The sequence below is a fragment of the Sprattus sprattus genome (genome assembly GCF_963457725.1).
Source record: "Sprattus sprattus genome assembly, chromosome: 17".
In the NCBI taxonomy this organism is placed as follows: domain Eukaryota; kingdom Metazoa; phylum Chordata; class Actinopteri; order Clupeiformes; family Clupeidae; genus Sprattus; species Sprattus sprattus.
The window spans coordinates 16,006,647-16,031,291 of NC_137915.1; the positions used below are offsets into that span (position 1 = coordinate 16,006,647).

At 44.5% G+C, this 24,645-nt stretch overlaps 1 protein-coding gene across 1 annotated transcript in view; it reads right to left on the bottom strand.

The window, feature by feature from the left end:
• The window catches only part of rttn (rotatin), a gene marked incomplete at its 5' end in the record, with an annotated part of 59,124 nt that extends 38,803 nt beyond the window's left edge, over positions 1-20,321 (bottom strand). The window contains 24 exons of the mRNA XM_080854960.1: positions 2,697-2,888; positions 3,369-3,440; positions 4,247-4,346; positions 6,881-6,998; positions 8,665-8,753; positions 8,964-9,063; positions 9,424-9,595; positions 10,537-10,676; positions 11,160-11,276; positions 11,570-11,695; positions 11,813-11,939; positions 12,494-12,606; positions 12,845-13,057; positions 13,400-13,567; positions 14,816-14,931; positions 15,236-15,438; positions 15,969-16,134; positions 16,856-17,003; positions 17,507-17,621; positions 18,076-18,169; positions 18,373-18,450; positions 18,658-18,859; positions 18,971-19,158; positions 20,291-20,321. Of these exons, the coding sequence (XP_080711086.1) occupies positions 2,697-2,888; positions 3,369-3,440; positions 4,247-4,346; positions 6,881-6,998; positions 8,665-8,753; positions 8,964-9,063; positions 9,424-9,595; positions 10,537-10,676; positions 11,160-11,276; positions 11,570-11,695; positions 11,813-11,939; positions 12,494-12,606; positions 12,845-13,057; positions 13,400-13,567; positions 14,816-14,931; positions 15,236-15,438; positions 15,969-16,134; positions 16,856-17,003; positions 17,507-17,621; positions 18,076-18,169; positions 18,373-18,450; positions 18,658-18,859; positions 18,971-19,158; positions 20,291-20,321 (3,188 nt within the window). The remainder of the gene's footprint in view (positions 1-2,696; positions 2,889-3,368; positions 3,441-4,246; positions 4,347-6,880; positions 6,999-8,664; positions 8,754-8,963; positions 9,064-9,423; positions 9,596-10,536; positions 10,677-11,159; positions 11,277-11,569; positions 11,696-11,812; positions 11,940-12,493; positions 12,607-12,844; positions 13,058-13,399; positions 13,568-14,815; positions 14,932-15,235; positions 15,439-15,968; positions 16,135-16,855; positions 17,004-17,506; positions 17,622-18,075; positions 18,170-18,372; positions 18,451-18,657; positions 18,860-18,970; positions 19,159-20,290) is intronic.
• Positions 20,322-24,645: the final 4,324 nt, after the last annotated feature.

Here is a 24,645-nt window from a genome sequence, read left to right on the forward strand (position 1 = left end):
CCCAGACCTTCAGAAATCTCTGAGAATCCCTGAAGATAATTCGTTTTTTGGAGACGTATCGTGTTAGCTTGCTAGTTTTAGACAAAAATAGATGTTTTTCTGTGTGAACATCACACTTTCACAGCTTGGCTACTTTGTCACTTCACGTCAATGGCAAATCTGACAGATTTTTTAAATGCTTTTCATGGAAAGTAAAACATGCAATTAATTTAGATTACTTAAATCACGAAGCATGTGAATAATTCGATTTTTTTAAGCGCCTTTGTTTTTGCGTTTTGTTTTATTTATGCTTGTTTTGGCAGACAGACACCTGAGTGAGCTGACGTGAGCATGTTTGGAAAACCTCCCACGGAAGAATCGCAGACTCCGGTGATTTGGGGTTTCTGTCTTTCTCTCACACGCACACACACAGACACACAACCAGGCACATGCAAACACGCACAACTGCACACACACGGTCACACTCGCAATCTCAAACGCACACACAAAAGTGCAATTCATCATGAAAGAGACAGAGAAGCCTTCCACTGCAGAATTTCTCTCTGTTTAAAAAAAAAACATTCCGCTGCAAAATGAAAACAGCCCCTTCGAAGGCAGCAGCCTCGCTGAATAAGACACACAAACAAACAAAAAAATCTGGTTCAAAGAGATGTCTCCTGAACTTTTAGTGTGCGAAGGGAGACAATAACAAAAAGGAAGTCTCTCTCCAACGAAGGAAGCCTCTGTGCTTCACACAAGGATGGGAAAAGGAAGAGAGGAGAAAAAAAAAACTAAAACCTCGCTCACTCACACTGCAGTTGATGATTTTCGACAGGAAACAATGCCTAACGTGTTGAGACCCTCCGCGGCTGGAGAGATCCTCTGGCATGATTGCATTAAAGAGTGAATGCTAGCTGGGCTCATTTGTTTAGATTACGTCACATCAGTGGCAAATGAAGACAGATCAGGAGCAGATGCTTCTCTTATGAGGCTTCTCCCTGATGGTGGCTCATTTACATGGCGAGTGACTATAAGTTTGGGGAGGCCTCTCGGAAGTACAGAGGACCTGAAGGGGAAAGGAGTGCGATGGGGTAGGCTGAAACGGGGAATGCCAACTATGGCAGAAAGACAGGGTGGTGTCCAATACATGTCATCATTACACGTGCACATGAAGATGCAAAATGCGTGACATCTTTCTTTTATTTCCATATCTCTCTGTCATGCCATGTCAAGGGACAACGGATGAAAACTAGCTAACCTAGCTAATTCCGGTGCATTTAGATTTTCAGGGAAATGTTTATCAATGAACACTTTCCCTTTTCGAATAAACAAATAAATAAATAAATATATGGCAGCACAAACACATACGGATACACATACACAGATACACCTCATCTTGGAAAACAAATTGCCTCTCGGGGACATTAAAGTTTTCTAAGTCTAAGTCTAAGTCAATACATTTTTTTTCTATATAGTGCCAATAACAATGAGATTGTCTAAAGGTGCTTTACTGAAGCCCCCAGAGCAGGCACTAAGGTGACCGGGTCAGGGGGAAACTCCCTTTTAACAGGAAGAAACCTTGAGCAGAACCTCAGCTCAAAGTGGGGAATCCATCTGCTTGAGACCCGACGGGTAGAAAGATAGAAAAAGAGGGGGGGGGGGGGGGGATCAGAGGCAAATACAAACACTACTGTTCAAAAGTTTAGAATCACCCAGAAAAGGACACCTTTTCCTGGAAAACTCATATTTCCATCCATCACATAAGTTACTAAATGATTTAAAATGAATAGAAAATAGACATTGACAAAGTGAAGAATAATGATTTCAGTTCGAAACTTCAATTTTGTTCAATTTTGTGAGCACTCATCAAACAAATCCTCCATTTGCAGCAGCTATTAAAACACCACACCATAACAGTTTGACTGACACCTCCATAAATATGCCTTACATAATTTGCAGCAATGCTTTGGTCACTGTCTTGTTGTAGGATAAAATTGGCTCCAGTCAAGTGCAGTCCACAAGAATGGCAGGTTGGTGGAGTTACAGCCTTCCTTGTTAAAGATTAATTTCACTCTGAAAAAATTAGATGCGTAACCAACGCCAGCGCCCCCCAGGCGATCTTACTGCGTCTACTGTGCCTGATGTATGAGTCAAGCAGGACGAGAGCCGAGGATTAAGCTGCTGCTCTAGCTGTTTTTAAGGCCTCTTTCACCGACAACAGTGCTGTTTCGGTGGAGTGACTGCTTTTAAATCCAGACTGGTTTGGATTGAGGGGATTGTTCCTTGACAAGAACTCTGTGACCTGTTCGGAAGCTGCCCTCTCAATGGTTTTAAAAAGGAGCAGTGAGACCGGTCGATAGTTTTCCACCTGAGTGGGATCGAGAGACGGATTTTTGAGCAGCGGTGTTACCCGAGACACTTTGAATAAAGAAGGAAATGTACCAGAATTAAATGAACCATTAATCACCTGTGTGATTGCCGGTAGGACAGCAGGCGATATGGCTTGAAGAATGTTGGATGGGATGGGGTGCATGTAGTTGGACGGCTACCTGCATAACCTTTATACATAACCTTGGCTACTTACCTATATAACCTTTAAATGCACATACATATATGTGTACCAACATGCACGCACCCACACACACATACACACACGCACGCAACGCACAAAACACACACACAACGCACTACAAGACAAGCAGGCTGCACTTTCTTACTCAGGAACATCACTTCTGTATCCCCTCAGCTCCTCCAGGAGGTTATCCATCCCAGAATGCCATGCTCTGTTCCAGGCCAGCTGCAGCATGTGCCAGGCTGGCTTCAGGTTGACCAGGTCAGCGTAGGGGGGCAGCACACAGCAGTAGGGGCTGACCACGTGATGAGATGCCGCTTGGAATGGGAGATTGTACCTGAAAGAGGACAGAGACCAGGCCAGTCAAATCCTGTACCTCTGCTGATAGAGAAAGGTGCTAGCATCATCAATGCAATGGGTTTGAGCTCACATGCAAGTATAGCTATACTGTTCTGGAAGTCAAATTGGATAAAAGCATTAATAGGTATTATTATACTATATTACGTGTCCTTATTACAGTGTAATAAGAAATACATACTATGTACTGCATGTACTAGTCAGTTAATTTGGTATTATATAGTAATGAGCATCACTTTAAGGAAATTGGAAAGGACATTTTTTGCTAAGATGTAAATTTAGTAAAGTCAATATTTAGTGCATAGTACCTAATGATACTTGTGACTTCACTAAAGCGTAAATAAATAAATGAGTATAGATGTATTACATGTGAATCTTCAGAGAGTCTGTGTGTCTAGGTTCAGCAGACAGACACACTCTCAGCAGCGGAATAGCATATTATGGGATGGGGGTGCGTTACCTGCGGATGACTGAGACGGGGAGGGAGAACGGAGATAGGCTCGTCTCAGGGCTGCCATCTGCTTTGTCGGTCCTGATGAAGACGAGTAGACAGCAAACAAATAAACAAACAAAAAACAAACAAACAAACAAATGAGTATCTGAGCTTTCCAGCGCCGAAGTGACGTCTCATATTGCCCCTGCTTTGCGTCAACTGGCAGACTGCACTGAGCAAAGGATGTGATCCATGCATACACCAGTCTTTGTTTGCAAAGCCCTTTGAGATATTCTAAGGATATTTTTTTCCAAAGACTTCAGGTGTTCAATATCTCTGGTTTCTGAGTCATTGACGTTGACTGTCAGCACGTCACACTGCAGAGAAACCATGCTGTCACTAATGAAGTCTCGGGTACTGAATATAGCTCCGCAGCTCAGAGGAATACGGCAGACAGAAAGACAAGGGCATGGCTTTAGCGGTCAACACACTGAAACTTTAATTAAATGGATACCATGGGGAAAAACCTAGAGAAATACACAGATGATTTGGACAAAAAACTAAACAAGACACTTTCCAATATTACAGATCTGGGTGTAGAAGCAGCTTGGACAGCATGCAGTAAATGTATGCTTTCTCTGTACTACATGACAATATATGTAAACATGACAACCACGCAATATGCCTAAATATTCATATAGGTGAAGTGACTCTCAAAAGCAAGTTTAAATTGTTTCAGCCAAGGTTATGACCTGTATGTTAATGTTACTGTGTTTGACCAAGCTTATGTGCATTCTTGTGCATTCTTGTATGCATGTGTGTGTGTGTGTGTGTGTGTGTGTGTGTGTGTGTGAGTGTGTGTGTGTGTGTAGCAGGAGGATAGAAGGTTAAGTGCAGGCCCTTACCACACATCCACTCTGGCGATTTCATCAAAGAGCAGTAAGCCCATGAGAGCGGCGGCCTCCACCACGCCTCCCTGATTGCCCTCCTTCAGAATCAACCACGCTGAGGCCACACCAGAGTCACGCGCAGAGACACGGCAGCAACATAAAACAGGAAGACAAACGACAACGCTTTGAAGCAAATGGCAGCCAATCAAAGGCAGTACACACATAAACACACACACACACACACACACACACTCTCTTCCTCTCCTATTCTTCCTCAGGTGGTTGAGAGCAGAGGCTGTAAATCCAGACTTGATTCACTAAGGGGACTGGATGAGGGCCTTCTCCTGGGGGGGGGGGGGAGGCTTTTCATTGCAGATGGGAACGTTCTTTAGGGGGCTCATTTACTGCCTGGAGTGGGACACATGTGCTACCTGAAGTAGGGGGCAAGGGAGCCTGGTACTCCTGATAGCAAAACATTTGCTCTAGCACAGCTGCCTCATGGCTCTCAAGTGAGGGGAGAATAAGCCTTTATGCATTCAGTGCTGACGGAATTAGACACACCCTCACAACAAACACAGTTACCCTGTTAGGGCTAAACACTGTCTCCAAAAATAGATGGACAGTCATGTTTGAAGTGATTGTCAAAGGCATTAAGAGATCTGTCGTTGATCCAATTTTCTACCACAGTCCCATTGATCCAATCTGATCCATATGTGTGGCGGATACATATGTTGCCAGAGCTCAACCTGGAAGCTGCTGAGGACGCTGGCATATTCCAAATGGCCAGATGGAAACATAATGAAATCTGCTTGCAAGCGGCCCACTTAGATACGGGGATAATGTGAACAGAACAGACTGTAAGTCAAGACTGCACTGCAAATGACTGTTCACTAACTTTACCTTCTATCCTAATCTGTATCCATTTACCTTTCTATACAAAACGTCTAGACAGGTATTTCTGAGGGCATGTCTAGGTAGGCATGTCTAAATGTCATACACACGTAAATATCTCTACCCCTGCCCATTTATCTCTCGGTAGAATCATTACCTGAGAAATTACCTAGTACTTGTTGTCCTTTGGCCTTCCATTCAGCGATTTGTTCATGTGTCTATCTCTCCGACAGCGAAGAGTAAAAGGCTGAGTACTATGTCCTCTATCACCACAGCTCTGACTGAGGTAAGCATGCTATCTGTCCATCAGTCTTCTGTGTTTATTCACCAAACTGTTTATGGCTCCGTCTCACTGCGGATAAGTGGAAAGGCGTGTATGCTCGCGATCAGACAGCATATCAGTGCAATAGGCTGAATGCTTGAGCAGACTTCATAACAGACTTGGTAAGAGGAGGTGTAGTCATTTGTCTGCCTTTCCACTGCTCCATCTATTTGCTTACACGTCTCTCTTTCTCTCTCTCTCTCTCTCTCTCTCTCTCTCTCTCTCTCTCTCTCTCTATCCCTCTGTCTGACTGTGGAGGCTGTGGGTTTTTTGTTTTGTGGATGGGTGCAATAGGTTTTCCCCACTGCACCCGTGTGCAGTTTGAGTGGAGGAGGTGTTGTTATCTCTCCATCTGTTTGTCTCTTTGTGTCTCTATTTAACGGTGCATGTGTGCAGGGGGCTGTGTGCTCCAGCATCTCTCCCAGCAGAATGAAAGGGAGAGGTGTCATCATCTGTCTACCTCGTCCTGCTATTGTTTATTTGTCTATATGCCTCTCCATATGACTGGGGCTAACTGTAGAAGTCTGTCATCTTAATTTATACACTAACTGCATAAGTGTAGGATTGTAGCGAAGGGAGGGACGGCACTCAGCCATGAGGATGCTACATGCCCTGTCTATCCAACCCTGACCATGTGCAGGGGAGAGTGTAATCCATACCTCTTTATGTATCAGTGTATGAGTGAAATAGGCTGTGTGTTCTGTAACTGTACCCAAGAGTGCGTGTGTTTTCTGTGAGTGGGTGAACGGAATGAGCAGCGTGTCCTGACATTGTGTACAAATCTGTGAGACTGTGTCTACATGTGTGGGTGAGCATGACACCCTGTGTGCTCCGCAACTATGTATAGGTATGACGGTGAGCGCAGTCTAGCCTAGCTCTGAACATAATAAACAGGAGAGGGAGTTATAATATGAGCTGTTCTGTATAACTGTTTATTATACGACGCCTCAGAATGCTGCGGAATGTTCCATTGAATTGAATGGGCTGTCCCAAAGTTCAGAGGATCGATATTTCTTGATAATGACCCCTGAAAATGAATAATAGCTGCTGCGACAGACAGTGGGTTTTGTGCTTCTGATTCAGATCTTTCATATCATTCCGTAAGTAGTTTGTTCACTTTTTATAACAGAAATGCATTGTTACTTCAGGTCAACAAGAACTACTACTAAGCAATACCTGAAACTTTAAAGTTATTTTTTGTAAAGAACTATTTTTTTGTCTGCGAAAGCCACAAAACAGCAAAAAAAGTATATCGATTTTTTTAAATAAATAAATAAATAAATAATACATTAATTAATACAAATAAAGGAGAAATATCTTTTGTCGTTTTGGTAAGTACCATATAAAAAGCGGGATGACTCATAGTCTGCCAGACATTCATGACAACGAAATGTCTTCAGGATGATACAGGACCCCCAAAACACAGTTCAGCCTACCTCTGAGCAGAGTGAGCAGGAGGGGGGGCTGCTGTGCCAGGCCGTGGCGCAGGGTGGGGTCCGCATACACCAGCTTCCTCAGCACAGCCAGGCAGGGCTCCAGCAGGCAGTCCATGTTCTGCACACACACACACACACATTACATATCACTGCCACAGGGACAGGGGACGTGGCGAGTGTGTGTGTGTGTGTGTGTGTGTGTGTGTGTGTTTGTGTGTGAGCGTAAGTGTTTGTGAGTGGCAGTCCATCTACTGTCAAAACAAATACATAAATCACACTACATATCACTGGCACAGGTACAAGGAGCGCGGTCAGTTAGCACTTGTGTGTGGCTGTGTGTGTGTGTGTGTGGCTATGTGTCCTGGGGTTTGTGTGTGTGTGTGTGTGTGTGTGTGTGTGTGTGGCTGTGTGTGTCCTGGGGTTTGTGTGTGCGTGTGTGTGTGGTTGTGTGTGTCCTGGGGTTTGTGTGTGTGTGTGTGTGTGTGTTTGTGTGTGTCTGTGTACGTGTGTGTCTGTGTGTGGTTGTGTGTGACCGTAGGTTTGTATGTTTGTGCGGGTTTGTGTGTGTGTATGTCAGAACAATATGTTACTGGAGCTGGAGGGCATTTCTGAATGTGTTTTTTCGGACAAGTGTTTATGAACCTGCTGTTGGATAAACCATCTTGACAAGAGAGGCAAAAGGCCACCAGGGCAGCGCAGGTCAGCATTTAACAGAATGAAACAGAATGAAACGGACTCACTAATGCCTCTGTGCCAATGAGCTTTCATGTACAAAACAACGGAGAACTGGAAGGAATTGGGGAGGTTGGGGATGGCCATTTATGCACAGCCATATAGCGTTTAATTGCTAACCCCCCCCCCCCCCCCCCCCCCCCCCAATGTACATTCCTCTCAGTGTTATCCTGCTAAGAACGCAGCCAGTCCCTGTTGTGACAGAGGTTCACGCAACATTATGTCATACTCTGTGCGGAACAGTAAAAGTGCAAAAGAACAGTAAAGAACTGTCTCACACAGTAGAGCAGCCCCAACAGCATACACACACACACAATTACACATACAATCACATACACACCCACCCACCCAGTCCCTAAGAACAACCTATTGTTCATGAGCAATTACATCTGGCTAGGGTTGTGTCATGTTCACAGCCAGCCTCTGACGTGCTAAACGTGCGAAGAAGCAAAGTGCTAATCAGCGCTAACAAATAAAACACACTCGACCTGTAATGCAGCAGCGTGACACCCAAACCCAGCTCCTTTCACCAAGGCCTGCGCCTGCGTCTCACACCATGCTAATTACAGGACTCCTTTTTTTCTTCTCCTTGTTTTAACAGAATAAAATGGAGAGGCACTCTTTAGAAGAGAGGTGACAAATTAAGAGTGGCAGACCACAGCCTGACACAATTAACTCCTATTATGCTTGCCTTGACACAGAGAGAAGTGGCTGCCACCAGCACAAAATTATAAGTTTTAGTTTTTCTGAGGTCTTGCTTGTTTTGTGTTTGTTTTTTTCCCTACCACTTGGCATCCTTCATCTTAAATCCCATGCCGTGATGGAAGGATTGCTCAGCGCAGCAAATTGGATCGAAATTACTGTTTTGCTTACGCCCTGTACAAATGAGGCAATGAACACTTTTCTTTCGAGTAATGTAAGACTATGCAAACACTTGGCTCTCCGACTTCACCCAACAGCTGGCAGGAGGCATTTTATACTTCAGCAAAAAAAAAAAAAGAGGTAAAAATATCAAATTAAAATAAATAAGAAGTAGAGTTATTCAGTTGTACCTTCATGGTGTTTTTCACAATGTCACCGATGACACTGATCACTTTCTCGCCAGCTCCAAGGCTCCTCAGTGCAGCATGCATAGCTGTGTCTGCAAACACAAACATCAACTGTGAATTTACAATGAATCGTGAGACCTCATTTACTTTAATTTCCTCAATATGAGAAAAAAAAAGGCTCTGGTTAGGGTGGTCATACAGTTGGGCACAGAGGGTTTTTTTCACAGGGTGATACAAACAGGAAGTGGGTTTTGGGGGAGGAGGAGTTGGGAGTTTGACGTGGCAGGGCGCTGGTGTTTTACCCTGCAGGACGACCACCAGCTGCTCTGCGGCAGACCTCCTGAGAACCAGGTCAACCGTCTCGGAGGTGAAAATGCTGTACAGCTTATTGACAGACTCCACCTGGGGGTAGGGCAAAACACAAACACATCAGACTTCAGTGGGTTACAAACCCACTACAAGAGGGAAGTATGATAAGTATGCACTTAATTAGATCTCATTGATCCACCTGTGAGTTCAACAACAAAACACATCGGAGTAAAGTGTATTATAAGTATGTACTTATAAGTATGTAATTATATATAACTCCACCTCTGAGTATGACAATAAACCATCAAATGAGAGTAAAATGTATTACATTACAGTACAATATATAGAGTATGAACGTTTGTAATTCTGTATTAAACTGTCCGTACCTATTACCTATGTGGTGAGTCTACCGAGGGCCTGTACAGACAGGGACCGGACCGTGTCTGTGTTTACCTTGAGGAATGACTTGTCAGTGATGTCAAGCTTGAGGTCCACAGCCTGGTTGAGCAGGAAGAGGGAGGGGAGCTGGGACAGGGTGCTGCTGTCCTGGGCGAGGCGAGAGCTGCTGCCCCCCTCAGTGCAGGTCAGGTGGGGGATCAGGTGCTGCACTGCTGCTGCTCGCACTCTTAACACACACACACACACACACACACACACACACACACACACACACACACAGTGACTGAAAACTCAAAGTAACTGTACACACTTATTTTTTGGGGTTTAGAATGTATGTGTTTGTTTAATCTTGAATTTGACTTTCGAAAACAGTGCCAGCCTTAACTCTCACGCTGACTGAGCCAGATTAATTAAGGGCAACAGTTAGTTCTGGCCTCAGATTACGGTCGGCTGAAAGGGATTCAAATGAGTGGGGTTGCTTCACAATAACAGCCAAACTACAATCACTGGCCTCGGGCCTCATGCAACAGTCTCACAATTACGCATTCCCTCTCGTGTGCGATTGCTTTATTAATGCACACCCTTGGAAAGTTACACGAAGGAAACCTATCATTCCGTCCAACATCTCAGAGTTTGCTGTGCTGCAATACTCTGCTCTACAGTATTCCAACAGCTCATCAGAGGTTGAGATTTGCCCCAGTCACAGGAGCTAGTGCCAGATCAATGCACTGAGAATTAAAGGGATGAAACACTTATGGGAACCACAGGAGGCCTTTCACACGTGCATATTAAACTTAATTTAAGTGTTTCTGTCAAGTAATGAATTTGACACAGCACACACACACACACACACACACACACACACACACACACACACACACACACACACACACACACACACACACACACACACACACACACACACACACACACACACACACACACACACACACACACACACACACACACACACACACACACACACACACACAGACAGGGACACACAGACAGACAGACACACACACACAAACACTCACTCACTCACTAAATCACACACATAAATGGCCGCGCACACACACACACACACACACACACACACACACACACACACACACACACACACACACACACACACACACACACACACACACACACACACACACTCACGCCTGGTGCTTGGAGAACAGCAGTCGGAGTGCGGCGCGTAGCTTGACGGCGTGTGAACTCATCCCAACGCCCGTCTCGCCTGATGGTTCACTTATCAGCAGGATACAGTTTCCCAAGGCATCATCACTGCTGGCATAACTCTGGAATACACACACATACACACAGATGGATACACACCAGCACACACACACACTTGATTTAGAGTGTCTCCCAACAGAGGCCCATAGAGGCCTGGCTGAGCATGACGTTAAATAAATATGCATAGAGGCGAGTGCAGAAGTGCTTCTCCGCATCTCCGCTGTAATGACGGCCCAATTACAAAGAGCACTTGGCAAAATGTAATCAATTTTGATGACCTTTCTGTTTCATTGGATTTTTTTGGATTTCAAAAAAGAATGTTTTTCCCCATTTTCAATTACCAGCGCTCAATCTGATCCAGTCTGAATTTATGAACTCAAGACAGACAAGGTCTGTGTATCACTGAAGAATACTGATAAACACACACAGTATTGCAGTATTTGAACGTCTCCTCCAGGACAGTGATGTATGCTAATACCAACAAAGACATTTCCCTCCTCCTGTGCCACCGGTACACACCAGGCCTTTGAGCGAAGGCAACCTACCTGTAAGACGGGGATGACCGGGTAAAGAGCCTCATTAAGTTTGCTCCAAGTCGCAGCTGTCATCATCAATCTCCCTTTGAGCAGGAACAGGAGGATATCCTTGGCAGCCGATTTCACCTGTGGGCGCCACATAAACCAAATTGATGGCCGTATGAATGTCGCTCGGAGGCGCTCAGTCATCCACTCCTGACACGCTAGCACGCCTTACACACAGCACAGCATATGTGTGCCATCTCCCAATGTCAGATGTTGGCTTAGCATGACCTCGACATGTATTACTGAAAACATTTTTTTTTTAAACACAGAGCATAAAGAGCCCTTCAGTGTGTCCTTGTTTTACAAGTCATCATGTCGTCTTGTGCGTCATGTCATCGTGGGCATTTTGGGGATGCAGTGTGTGGCCATCATACCTTCCCTACTTGGTCCTGAAGGCCGAACGTGCAAATCTCATAGAGGACTCGAGCGTGGAGGACAAAATGGACGCCGCTGCACACGGACGACACGGGCTTCGCCACGTTCTGAACTCCCAGGCACTCCTACCATAATGACATCAACAGTCCATTACAGCCCTCTGATTGGCTAATGTGAGGGGTCAAAAGGTCACAGGGACCTTTGAATGGGATGACTCAGCTTTACACAAACAGCATGGTTACCTTGACAATGTTGAGGGTCCTGGTATAACACTCCGTCTTGACAGGTAGGAGGGGGTGAGACAAGAGCTTCAGGTAAACCTCCTGACTCCGAGAGCGTAGCAGGGGGCTTGCCTGGGCAAACTTCCACCTGGGGACACATTCAAACCCACATTTACTTCCCCACGCTCATCCAGAGTGACTTAACCGTGCCGCAATGGCACATACATCAATAGCAATTTGCACTCCGGGAGAAGGTTGAGGCTGTGGTTGTAATCACATATTTCTTTCCACAGAGATGCCGGTGATGGGCACTTGTTCGATTCCTGTCTCCTTCCCTCTTTAATGATGAGTCAAAATCAATTAGTAGAGATGGAGATCCTTTCAGGCCAGATTATATTCCCAGTACTGCCACAATGTTGACTTCTAGATACAACAATTTTAATACTTCGATCTTTACTTTCCTATTGATAAATAAGACTTAGTGAATAATTAAGTGTGTTGTTTAGAACACAGTGTTCCAAGACGGAGATTTAAAACCAGGCCCATCACTGACATCATGTTCGTTATAATTAGTGACATCAACCCATGGCAGTCTGTTACCCTTTGGCACACCGGTGTCACGGTCTACTGTTCAATTTCCACAACACAAACCAACTTTCTCCCAGTGAGCAATCAGACAGGATCAGAAGCACTGTCTCTTACAGGTAGGAGCATATCTGCACACATTCCTTCACCACAGGTAGGTGCTGGTGGTAGGGAAGGCCGTTCACTGCTTGCTCAGCAAGCTCCAACAACTCTAACCAGTTCTTCTCTCCCTACAAAACAAACATATAAACAGCAACAACAACAGAAGCCCATCAGCATGTTAAAGGTAACTGGAAGTAACGTTTTGCTTTAAAAGATAAAAAACTACCGGAATCGATCAATACCGACATGCTTTTCAAGTCTCTCTCCCACCACGCTGTGTTCGATCACTTTATTGATCCCATTCATTATTAATTTAGCCCTCCTGCCTGGCATTAAAGTCTGGTAGACAGGAGGTGGTTTAATTACCTCCGCCTCAGCCTCCTTCAAGAAGGCGCAGGTGGCCTCCATGCTGTGGGCGGCCCGGGATGCGCGGCGGAACAGAGCGTGGCTGTCGGGGTTGGCCAGCTCCAGGTACGCCACAGCGGACTCGTGGGCACTGGGGAAGGCTTCAGCAAAGGAGGCATCCAGGCACAGGAGGAAAAGGGCCGCAGCGGTGTTCTCCGGAAGGTTCTCGCTAGCCTGCGGGGAAAGCACCACAGCAAAGACAAATTAAAAGGTGGAAAACAGTCATCCACAATTAATAAATCACACCTCAAATGTGCACACAACTAATTGAAGGACAGAGGTATTGTATTGGTGAAAAGGTGCACTCTGGTATCTCAGTATGACATGCAGGCAAAGTGAACCAACTGAAGTTGGACTGAGAGGACAAACAATGCTGTAGGGACAAAAAAAACATAAAATGATAAACAAAAAATAATTAAGACGCATGAAGAAATAGGGAAGTCCACCAGATAAGGTAATAGTAAGATCTTAAATGGTTCAAGGTTTTTAACGCTGTTCTCTGACACAACCACAGACCTTCTCCACAGGCAGGAGTGTTTGCAGCAGTCGGATGGTGAAGATGGCCGTGCTCGTGTATGTCATCCTATGGAACACCAGCGACGCCTCCTGCTCTTCGGACATTTGGCTGCTGTGATAAGACAAAACGTCCCCCAAAGTCTCCATACATCCTTGGATCTTCTCCCTCTACAGAAACATAAGAAACACTGAAGTCACAGTCTTCTCAATAAAAACCCAAACCCTTAGATGTTTTAATGACACCAGGCAGACAGCAGGGGGCAGTAAAAGCACTCTGCATTACCACGAGGAACTTTCTTTAAGATGACATACCACTTTTTAGGGGAGACGGCAGTGCTGTGAGCGTGCATAAAACGCCGATGATGTATAAGGCACATTGTGAAAAATATATACATCTCCAAACAACGGGAGGCATTATTATTACGCATATAGTGGATTCAGCACTAGCTACGAGCACAGACACAAGTATAACCAGTGCTAGTGTAGTTTGAGTCTACATTAGCATTTGTTTACACAAAGACTACACTAGACCAGCAGCATACTGTACTAGGGTACTAGTATACTACTACTGGTATTCTACTATAGATACAGTTCATTAGAACTACTCTGTACAAGTATGCGTAGTTTTGATCCATAGACAGAACCAGCTTCTATCTAGCTACCTGGTTAAGTACATGCAGATCTTGAGGTGGCATTACATAAAAAAAGAAAAGGAAAGAAAAAGTGGAACGAGGGATGACATGATCAGGTGTTTTTTTCATACGCTAACACAGACATCAGGCCGTGACGCAGACGTGGGCAGAGGGGCTGGGTGGGAAGAGAAAAAGGAGAGCGTGAGACAGAGGTAGAGAAGAAGAGAGGAGATGGGGGGGGGGGGAGAGACGGGGAGAAAGAGAGAGGAGAGAGTTAGAGGGGAGAAAGAGGAGAAAAAGAGAGAAAAGAAGAGAGGGAGGAAGAAAAAGAGGAGGGGGGAAGAAAAGAGGTTAACAGACAGAACGAGAAGAATGAGGGAGAGATAGAAGGAAAAGCAGACCAAAAGAGTACTAACTGAGAGGGGGAGAGAAAAACAGAAGGAGGGGGAGAGAGAAGAAGAGGGGAGTGAGAGAGAGATAAAGGAATAGAGAAGAGAGAGGGAGAGAAGGAGAGGGGGAGAGAGGGAGAGAGGGAGAGAGGGGAGAGAGAGCGTGAGAGAGGAGAGAGAGGGAGAGAAAGGGAGAGAGGGAGAGAAGGAGTAAGAGAGGAGAGAGAGAGAGAGAGAAAGGAAGAGGGGAGATAAGGAGAGCGAGAGAAGGGAGAAAGGAAGTGAGAAGGAGAGGGGTGAAATAGGAGAGGAGAGAGAGACAGAAGGAGGGGGGGTTAGTGGGAGAGATGGAGGGAGCTGGGGATTGGGAGAGACAGAGGGCTAGAAAGACTTGCCAGCTCCAGAGCGGTGAGGCTGGGTTCATCCCACAGCTCCTCAGACACGCTGTCTCTGAGCAGGGGCAGCGCCTCGGACAGCAGCTCCAGGGCCCTCTGGAACACGCGCACACTCTCTACAGCACAGGAGCACCGGAGAACATTAGCATACGAGCATAACGCACACATCAGGATATGACCCCCCCATACACATACACTCTCTGCAGCACAGGAGCACAGGACAACATCAGCATACGGGCATAACACACACACATACACATTAGGATATGACCCCCCCCGGTCTGGCTAGGCTAGGCTAGGCCTCACTCACTCGCTCACTCACTCACTCACTCGCTCACACACACCAGGGCAAAAGGAGTGAGAGAGCCAAATAAGCTCCCCTCCTCTCCCCTCCTCCATTCCTCTCCGTCGCCTCCTCACCCATCCTGAGGAGTGGCAGCGCGTGCTCCAGGGCCGCCACGCTGAGCTGGACCAGGCTCCACTGCTGCACCTGCAGCTCCTGCGCCTCCTCCTGGGCCTCCAGCTCCGGCGGCTGCTCCAGCTGGCCCAGGGGCTGCGGTGACTGCAGGGGGGGCCCGGGGGGGCCGCCTCCTCTCCCACCTCCCTGGGACCCGCTGCTGCCACTGCAACCAAAGGGAATGCTTAAGGGCTGTATAGGGGCATTAGATGTGAGGCTCTGCGGAGCGTGACAAGAGATCGGGCTTCTCAATTGGGCTTCAAATAACATGAATTCAGTTGATGAAACAGGGGGAAAAAATATTCTGCGCGTAGTGAAGATCATAGTTTTGAACCCCAGTGGTCATGGAGCTATATAAAATGGACCAAAATTTACATTTAATTACTCATTTAGCGAAACTAACTCACAGCACAGGGGATGGTATACATAAAACAGGCTTTGGGAATCAAATCAAGTACTTCATGTGTTACTGTACAGTTAGTGTTGCAACTGTAAGCTGTGTGCTGCCCTTTCCTATACTTCAGGGAGTAAAACAAAATTGACATGAATTCAATACAGCATCAGAGTGAAAAAATGTCTGCCAATTTGGCATTGGAGATCTTTTCCTACATAAACTGACCAAAGAAATTAGTTTTTAAGATATTTCAAATAAGTTTTACTTTGCTGTGTGGGCAAAGACAGCAGAAGCGGTCAGACCTTGAGGAGGCTGCGTCTCCGTCCTGGCCATCTCCCCGGACCCTCTGCCCAGTGCGGCCCACCACCGACGGCCTCGGAGAACAGCCCTCCGGCGAGGAAGCACCTGAGCGCTCTGTCCCTCGCACTTCCTGGGGGTAGGACATCGAGGAATTCTGGGACACAAGATCTAAGGGGTGGGAGCAACAGAATAAAGCAAAAACAATTCCATAAAGTGTTCATGTGGCTCAACTAGGTACAGCAAGGTGCTCACAACACCAAGACCATGGGTTTGATTCCCAGGCAGCACACAAAAGCTATTCATGGGAATGCGTGTCTCTACAGTCAGTTGCTTTGGATAAAAGTGTCTGCTAAATAAATAAATATAATGTGCATTTCATTGATGGCTCGAGGCTTGCGTAAGTGCATCTACATTTCATTGGGAAAAATTCCCAAATCAGAGGAAACTCTCGCAAAGAAAAAATCAATGTTAACCAACTTTTCAGCCGCAAAAACATTGAACAAACTGAACACGTAGTGAGGGAAACCTGACAGAAACTCTTCCTATCAGGTGAGACCCCTCAGATTCTCCCAGAAGGAAATTTAACTTATGCAAACCTTATTAAATTATTAAATAAATATGCCATTTCTCACTTCCCACTGACACATGCAAGGGCAAGCTTGTGTTTTTCTGTTTCCATTGAGAGCAGAGAGAGAAAGAAAGAAAGACAGAAAGAAAGAATGAAAGAGATAGAGAAAGAGAGACAGAGAGAGAGAGGGAGAGAGAGAGAGAGAGGAGAGAAAGAGATAGATAGATACGGAGAGAAATATAGAAAGAGTGTGTATGAGAGTGATGGAGAGTGTTTGGGAGTGAGGGAGTGTGTTAAAGTGTAGCCGACAGCTGGATGTACCTTGCTTGGCTGAGCAGAAGCCTGGGTCTCTGTGGAAGCGCAGTCGGCTCCTTAGGTTGGAGCAGAGCTGTTGCAGACAAGCCAGAGCCTGGAGAGTCAGGTAACTAGCCTCACTCTCCCCACTCAGACTCAGCAAGGACAGCAGGCTCTAGAGACCCACCAGGGAGGAGAAGGAAAATATCAAACGCGGGGTCTAAGTCACACCTCAGCTCAGAAGCGGCCGTGTCCCAACATCAAAGTCGCTGAGCAGCGAACCTGCACAATTATGCTAACAAACGCTCATGCTGAAATAAAGAATTACACAAACAAGCCTTAAAAGCCAGAGCTGGTGAAAAACCCCTCGCGGCCTGTGTGGCTAGCGACTGCAACCATAAATAAGATTATGCACTAAATAAAAGGGCAGGCCCAATTGAATTATTGAGGATGTAATTTGCACTGAGTTCAAATTCACTGCCCTCTGGCGTTAGTGAAGTCATAGCTTTTAAATCCAAGCAATTCAATCCTGCTAATTGGTTCTATCGACCATGAGGAAAACTTGCCAAAAAATAAAAGCAAAAGCAGAAAAAGGAAAATAAAAATCAGAGGCTGCTTGTCATTCGGTCTGAGGCGATAGGCCATGCGACCACATGCAGACATAAACAAGTGTCATACTTGCACTATACTAGGACGTTGCAGGAATATCTCGGCTGGAAAGTCCTGCATGATGACGTCTCGGAGAAGCTCACAGGTGGTGCGCACTGTAATGGGGTCGTTGCTTCTTAAGGAGCTACAGGAAAAGATCAAACATGGACATGTCATGTCAAATCAACCAGGGGTTCCCACCTATTATTGAATCAATATGATGGAAAAATCCCAAACATAAAAGCCATGGGGGGATTATCTATTAAGTTACAGACACTTTGGATTTCTCCATCATATTGATTAATCTTTAACCAGAAACTAATAATGATAAAGCTTTAATAATAATAATAATAATAATAATAATAATAATAATAAATGTTGAATTGAAATGCAATAGCCCACATGCATTTACAGTCACAGATGAGCCAACAATTTCACTGGTGGGATGAATAAGAATATAAGATTCAACCCCACTCTATCAGATATGGAATTAATTAAATGTATTAAATGTATAACGGCCAGGAGCCTCAGCACCTGAATAGTTCAACATCAATCATCCATATTCATACAATATCTTGCAGGAGTGTGAGTGCATTCACCTTTCATTTGATGACAGGATGTGTCTGTCTGTAGGTGTCAGAGACAGCCAAGGAAAGACCGAAAACTTCAGGCACCTGACCGCTTTGCTTGCTGCTTATTGTTTTTGGAAAACACAAATATGGCATTGTGGAATGTCAATTATTCTGTGGTATCAGAAACATGGCGCAGCACAAAACGATTATCTTTTGTATTTCCTGCTGGACACAAGTAATAGCAAATAATAATAATTAAAATAACATTAAAAAATCTGTCAAAAAGAATAAACGCATTTCATCACAAAGCCAACAGCAAGGTACCTGTTCCTCGATGAGGAAGCATATCTGAATGGTTTGGCCTGCTTCTCTGGAAGTACCCTCTTGCAAGACACTCTTCCTCTAAAAGACAAAAGAAAAGAAAATGGAAATCAAAAGCAAATGGAGGAGATGACTACCTACACCCCGCTAAATATTTATCTCTTCAATGTGACAACTGTGTGCATGGCTAAGCCTTTGAGGGATTTGTCACACTGACAAATACAAATGATTAGTCCAAATAACAGCAGCAACAGATAGAAACAGGAGATTAACTATTACTTTGCATACCCATTTGAACAGCAGCGGAGGTAAAGTGTTGTTCGTAACCACCCGCTGGAGTACTGGATGGCTGTGGTAGCTCGGGGAGATGGAACAGCTGATCGATAATGCTGTCGATGATGGCCTGCAGCTCTTTCTCCACACTGGGTGAGAGCTGAGTAAGAAACTCTACTGCTCCAACATCCATGAGCATGTAGGCACCTGTCGGGTGCTTTAGACAAAGATTAAACAGACAGGGCTGACAGCTTGTCAACAAGTCATTCAAATGCTTGACTGTAACTGGTTAAACATGGAAACCAAGTAACAAATAATGATACAGTACCTTGGATAAAATGCAGAGCAATTGAAGAACCTCTTCTTGCAACGGCACCTCTGGGAAATTAAACCACTCCAGAAGAAAAACAAACAGTGTTCGCTCTTGGACAAGATCAGGAACTGAGAGGAGGCCATGATCCAGTTTACTCTGGATGTTTTTGAGAGCTCGGACTCTGATTTCCAATAAGGAATGACCTGTTGAAAGCACATTATTTGTGTCCATGAATCCTGTATTGCGACTAGACAACAAAACTGTTAAAGACCCTGTAAGTGATTTGAGAATCCAGAGCCACTGTAAGACTCCTGTCACTGTCTCTTTCAAAGCCGATCAATATAGCTAGAGGCACCACTTCTAATTACGAACACTAATAGTAGCCTTAAAGTAACACTATGCAACAATTTTACACTTTTTGAGGTATGGTTTTATAGGAAACTAGTTTTGGTACCATCCTCAAATTCATTTTGATAGCATATGGTCATGTGAAGGACAGATAAACACCTGTATCTCTCCCACTAGCCATCCATGATATGCACTATGTAGTTCTATGTTTCCTGGCTGGAACACCTTGCAAAAATGGAATAAAGGCTTTCACCGCATGACATTGCCAGCTTTGCTGCCAAAGACACCAGTTAGTGTGTAGGCAAACTTATATCAGTGTCAACTGGGCTGTTGGTGGTGTTTGCAAGGTAGATAGCGTGCCCTTTAGTTAGAAAGCGTGCTAGATTTGAAACAAAACTCCTTATTGCTGCTTTAAGTGTTGGCGTGACATGTGTCTGACCTAATGAGTTATGAGGCATATGATAGTGGACTAAAATATGGTATTCCGCAACAACAAAAAATCAGCAAACGATATATGATATTAAATCAACGAGGTTAAGCATACTGCAACCTCACGTCACAAATGTTGCGGTTTCTAAATAGACATTCAAATCTAAGATTGTAACGTTAGCGAACTAGCCAAAGTTTTGACAGCTAGGATCGCATTTTTAAATCTATTTAATAACATTTGGCTACCTAGTTAGCTACTAACGTTATACTGAATAGCAACAAAGTAGCAAACAAACGAGAGTGTTATAAACAACGTTAGGCTGTTAGATCCAACCCAGACCTTGGTATAGTATTTCTAGTTATCTAAGAGGAACAACATTAGCTAACGTACACATCGTAATAATCTTACCAAACGATGACTTTGGCGTCAGCGTTAACTTTTGTAAGAGCTAGCTATGCTATGTCTCTTGTTAACTGTTAATTGTCTATCCACTTGGACTGGAATCAAATTAAACATAACGATACGAGCTCAAAAGGAGTTAGCTTAGCTTTGCTTACCTATTTTCTTAATGAGTGATGATAAATCCATAGTCCTACAGCAACTTGAAGAAAACGGTTAAACTGTCGTGCACTTTTCAGTCACTTCATTATCAACTAGAACTGCCCGGGGTTTGTTTTCAACAACCGCGCCATTGCCACATGAGACGTTTCTCTTGTCACGTGACATGCAAGGGCGTGTTCATGTTGACAACAGTAAGAAGTTTGACAGCCGGTGATGAGACAAGAAATCTCCTTCACGGGGCCATGTTGAGAAATCACAATCAGTTTAGTGGACCAAACAGAATGAAGAGAATGAAAATTGACAGAGGAGATATACATGTAGCCAAGCATATCAGAATTTTTATTCAGAGCAAGCGAGTACAAAGTTTTTCCTTCTCCATACTCCTGTAGAACGCTGTCAAGCTCATCCACTCGGCCGACAATTGTATTTCTTCTTAAACGTAGTCTATCTGTTATCTAGGCAAACTACTTATTCAAGCATGTATTGCATTAGACAGTTTCCTTCTGCAAATGAGCAGCGATATTTTCTGCTTTTGCTGCTCTCTGCTCTCTGTGACTTTGCTTTCGTGAACATGGCCTGTTGTGACACAAGGGATCCAGTGTTTTGTATTTGTCATGGTGTTTCACCTCATAATGTCATATTGTTATATTATTTAATCACGCCTACGCAAACTACACAAATGAAACAGATGGGCTTATTCTTGCTAAGAGTGAACAGGTCCAACAAGTAGTTTGGACAATTTGTTCTGAAGTTTGCTTTAAATCAGCTGAATGAGGCGAGCCACAGCAAATAGGGCCTACTAGTTGCAGTGCATTTTAGGATTCAACGTAGGCTGTGCGCCAGAATCAACGATTGGGGGCCATATTAAGGGTAAAAAAAAAATGTCAATTTTGCATTTCTAGAATCAAGTGGAAAAGTTGGGAATAAAGTTGAAATAGCCTACGTCAGTTGCCTCCAAAACCAGGTCTCTGGTGCCTACGGTGTTGGGTTGGATACATAGCCACAGAGCTCATTTTGGGGTGCAGAAACTGAAAGGGAAGGTGAGAGACCTTTTTTATTGGCCGGGGGTGGTTTGCGGAAGACAAGAAGTTGAGGGTGGTTGTGGAATGTTTGTGGACCGAGGCCTATCTATTTCCCAATCAGGAGACAAGAATAATAGCCAAGTGAGTTTGTCGTTATGTCACTCCCAGAAACTCATATTCAGACCAAGGCAGGAATTTTGCATTGCACCTGTTTGGGCAACTCTGCCAGCTGTTATAAACAAGACCAGGACCTTTCCATCCTCAGTCCGATGGTATGATTGAACACGGACAGGGAAGTCCTCTTCCGCAGGGAAGATGTCAAGGACTGAGGTTTACTCACTGCACAGCACTTTACCCACTGGCTACCGTTACACTCACTAGTCCTTACATTTCAGTGATAACTAACTCAGTGCTGAAATTTGACACCAATTCTCTAGACATTTGAAAATTAGTTCTTAAGCGAAACACTCAGTGACTTGCCAAAATTGGGCAAGAAAAATCCACAAGACACTTGTGCCTCTCAGTGATGTTCATAAAATCAGCTCCCTAAGTTTCAATCTGGCTTATCATAGCAAATTTGGCAAGATTTCGGTCAGTTCTGATTCTCCAAGTTACTTTTCCCAAGAACTGACACAGAGAGGCCATTGAGTTGCCCATAACACTAATCTGAAGCCTGGTCTGATGGACAATGCATAAATCAATCTTACCTAAACCCTAACTTGCACACTCACCTTGCCTTTTGAGGTGCAGAAAAAATGCTTGGTTGATTAAAAACATGCTTTGTTATTCTGTTCAATTTAAAATGAAAACGAGAGTAGGTGAAACCTGGAATGACATCTTACACGCAGCATTACCACTGTGATGTCACCAAAGCTATCGCACTTCTTGGACAAATTAAACTTGACATAGCCCTGAGGTATTTCAGGCTGATGTTAAAGCAGACATTTTGATGTTTGAAAAGCAGTTGGTCAGATAGCCACTACATTTGAAACACACTGAAGACAGAAATCAACAGAGCCGACATTTCATATTTCAAACGGACCGGTTCACATGATTCTTATTTAGATATTTAGCTCCAGTGTTTGGTTCACAGTAATACAATGATACATTAATTAAACCTGCAACAGTGTTGTACTTTAGAACAGGCACTGCGTCAAAGCTACATCAGGCTTTCTGACTTCCTGTAGGTCAGTGCACCCGTCCCCAGGTGCATTGCACCCGCCCCCCAACTAAAAGCGCAAAAATGGCATCTTAATCTCAGCCTGTGTTGACACAGGGTGATATTTTGCTCAGCAAATACAATTTAAATTGTCCATTTCTTTATGGCTATCAGACGTGCCAAACCATCTTCTTTACACAAAGAATCGGTTTGAAGAAAATTATCCTGTCATCACCTAAATCTTTGGTCAAATATCAGTAGGCTGTCACATCAGTCATCATCTGTGTCGACATCACAGACATGAGGTGTCTTTTGTCATCAGCATGATGCATCTATTAAGATGAGGGTGACTTAATATGACCGGGCACTGGGTATTTGATGATTTACATGGAAGAAAAATAGGCAAAATTTTCTTTTTGATGACTGATACATCTGTGCTTTTACACTCTGAATAATGGAAAAAAGACATGCAAGGGCCCCAGACATGAAAGGATAGCATAAAAAACAACATGGCTGGCTGTTTTCATCAATACGGTATACAAAATGTCCTGATGAACCAAAGGTCTGATTAAATCTCCCCCCCCCAAAAAATGAGATTTCAACAGTGTAGTGGGCATGCTCTTCACAGCAATTGCATTCACAAAGAACAAAAGCTGTTTATCTTTGGTTGTGCATGTGTGCGCGGACACAGACACACATAATACAGACACATGCATAATATTCATGCGCATGCACCATCACACACTCCGAGACAAACCCACACAAGCACAATCCTTTCCTAAAGTTGTGTGTTCCGCACAAAAGACACACTGCAATGCCTTCTGTTTTTTTTGCACCCTCCCAAAGAAGTATCTGATAGCCTAATCATACAGGATAGATGAAAGGAGTGCACGGCTGGATTTTTCACTTTCCCTCAGTGAGAGTTCCTCCTGGTAATCTGTATTTATCTGCGATCAGTCATTCACATCACTCCAGCAGCAGGAAAAGACTTCTCCTCAAATGGATCGGGTTGCGTGGCGCTCGGCTCTGACATGACTCATCTCACGCCCCTTGTGTTGAAATATATTGGTGAAATGACTTTATTTGTCTCCAACGCCATTGGTCTGCAGTCTGCTGCTGCGAACTAAAATGTGACCAGTAGAAATGGCCTTCTTCACCGAGGCTGAGCCTAGAGACCTCAGTGGTTATTTTTATGCTCGTTTCTACATGGCTGTCAATCTCTGATATGTAGACTTGTGACACGAAAGGTGGGTAGCAATCTAGCCTGCCCTCCATGCTGATATATACAGTAACATCCTCAGTTGATGGGCATGTTAGACCTTGTACATGCTCTCTGCGAGTGTGAGCGCATGTGTGTGTGTGTGTGTGTGTGTGTGTGTGTGTGTGTGTGTGTGTGTGTGTGTGTGTGTGTGTGTGTGTGTGTGTGTGTGCATGCTTCCTCCGAGTGATAGGGCTTATTCATTTGACATTTCAACACACGATAAGACATTTCTTTCCTCATAGAAATCCCAGGAGGAACATATGGAGCAGCACTGATCTACAAGTACGCTGGTGCCGTGTCTGTCTGATTAGTTTCATGTGATCGGCTGAACTCCAGCTTCGTGCATTCAAAGCACCTCACGGGCCATAGACATGATGCTCAGCCCCCACTGCTGTCTCACACACCTGATAAAACTGCAATAAAATACCCCTACTGCCAATAATCGAGATTTGTTATCAAAGAAACAGGGCATAGGAAGATGCTTCTGTGTGCAACATTTTTAACCGTGCAATGATGTAAAGCTCACAGCAAGCCTATATGTGTCTGTGTTTTTCTCATTAGAAATCAGGGCGGTTCCCCCTGTCTGGGAGTCAGCTGATGACTGGGTTATGGTATGTTTGTTTTGTGGAGACTGAGATGTTGATTTGAGAGATGATCCAATTAGGTCAGATCAAACAGCTGGGCTCCCTTTGGGGGGGCTCTGTCAAGCACAGACACAGACACACACAAACAAACACACACACTCACACACACACACACACACACACAGCGACTACACACACACACTATCTCTCTCTTTCTCTCCCTCACTCACACACACACAAACACACACACATTTAAACACAAACAAAGACAATACGCACAAATACGTCTGTACACATACTATTAGGCCCATTCTAAAATACCCAA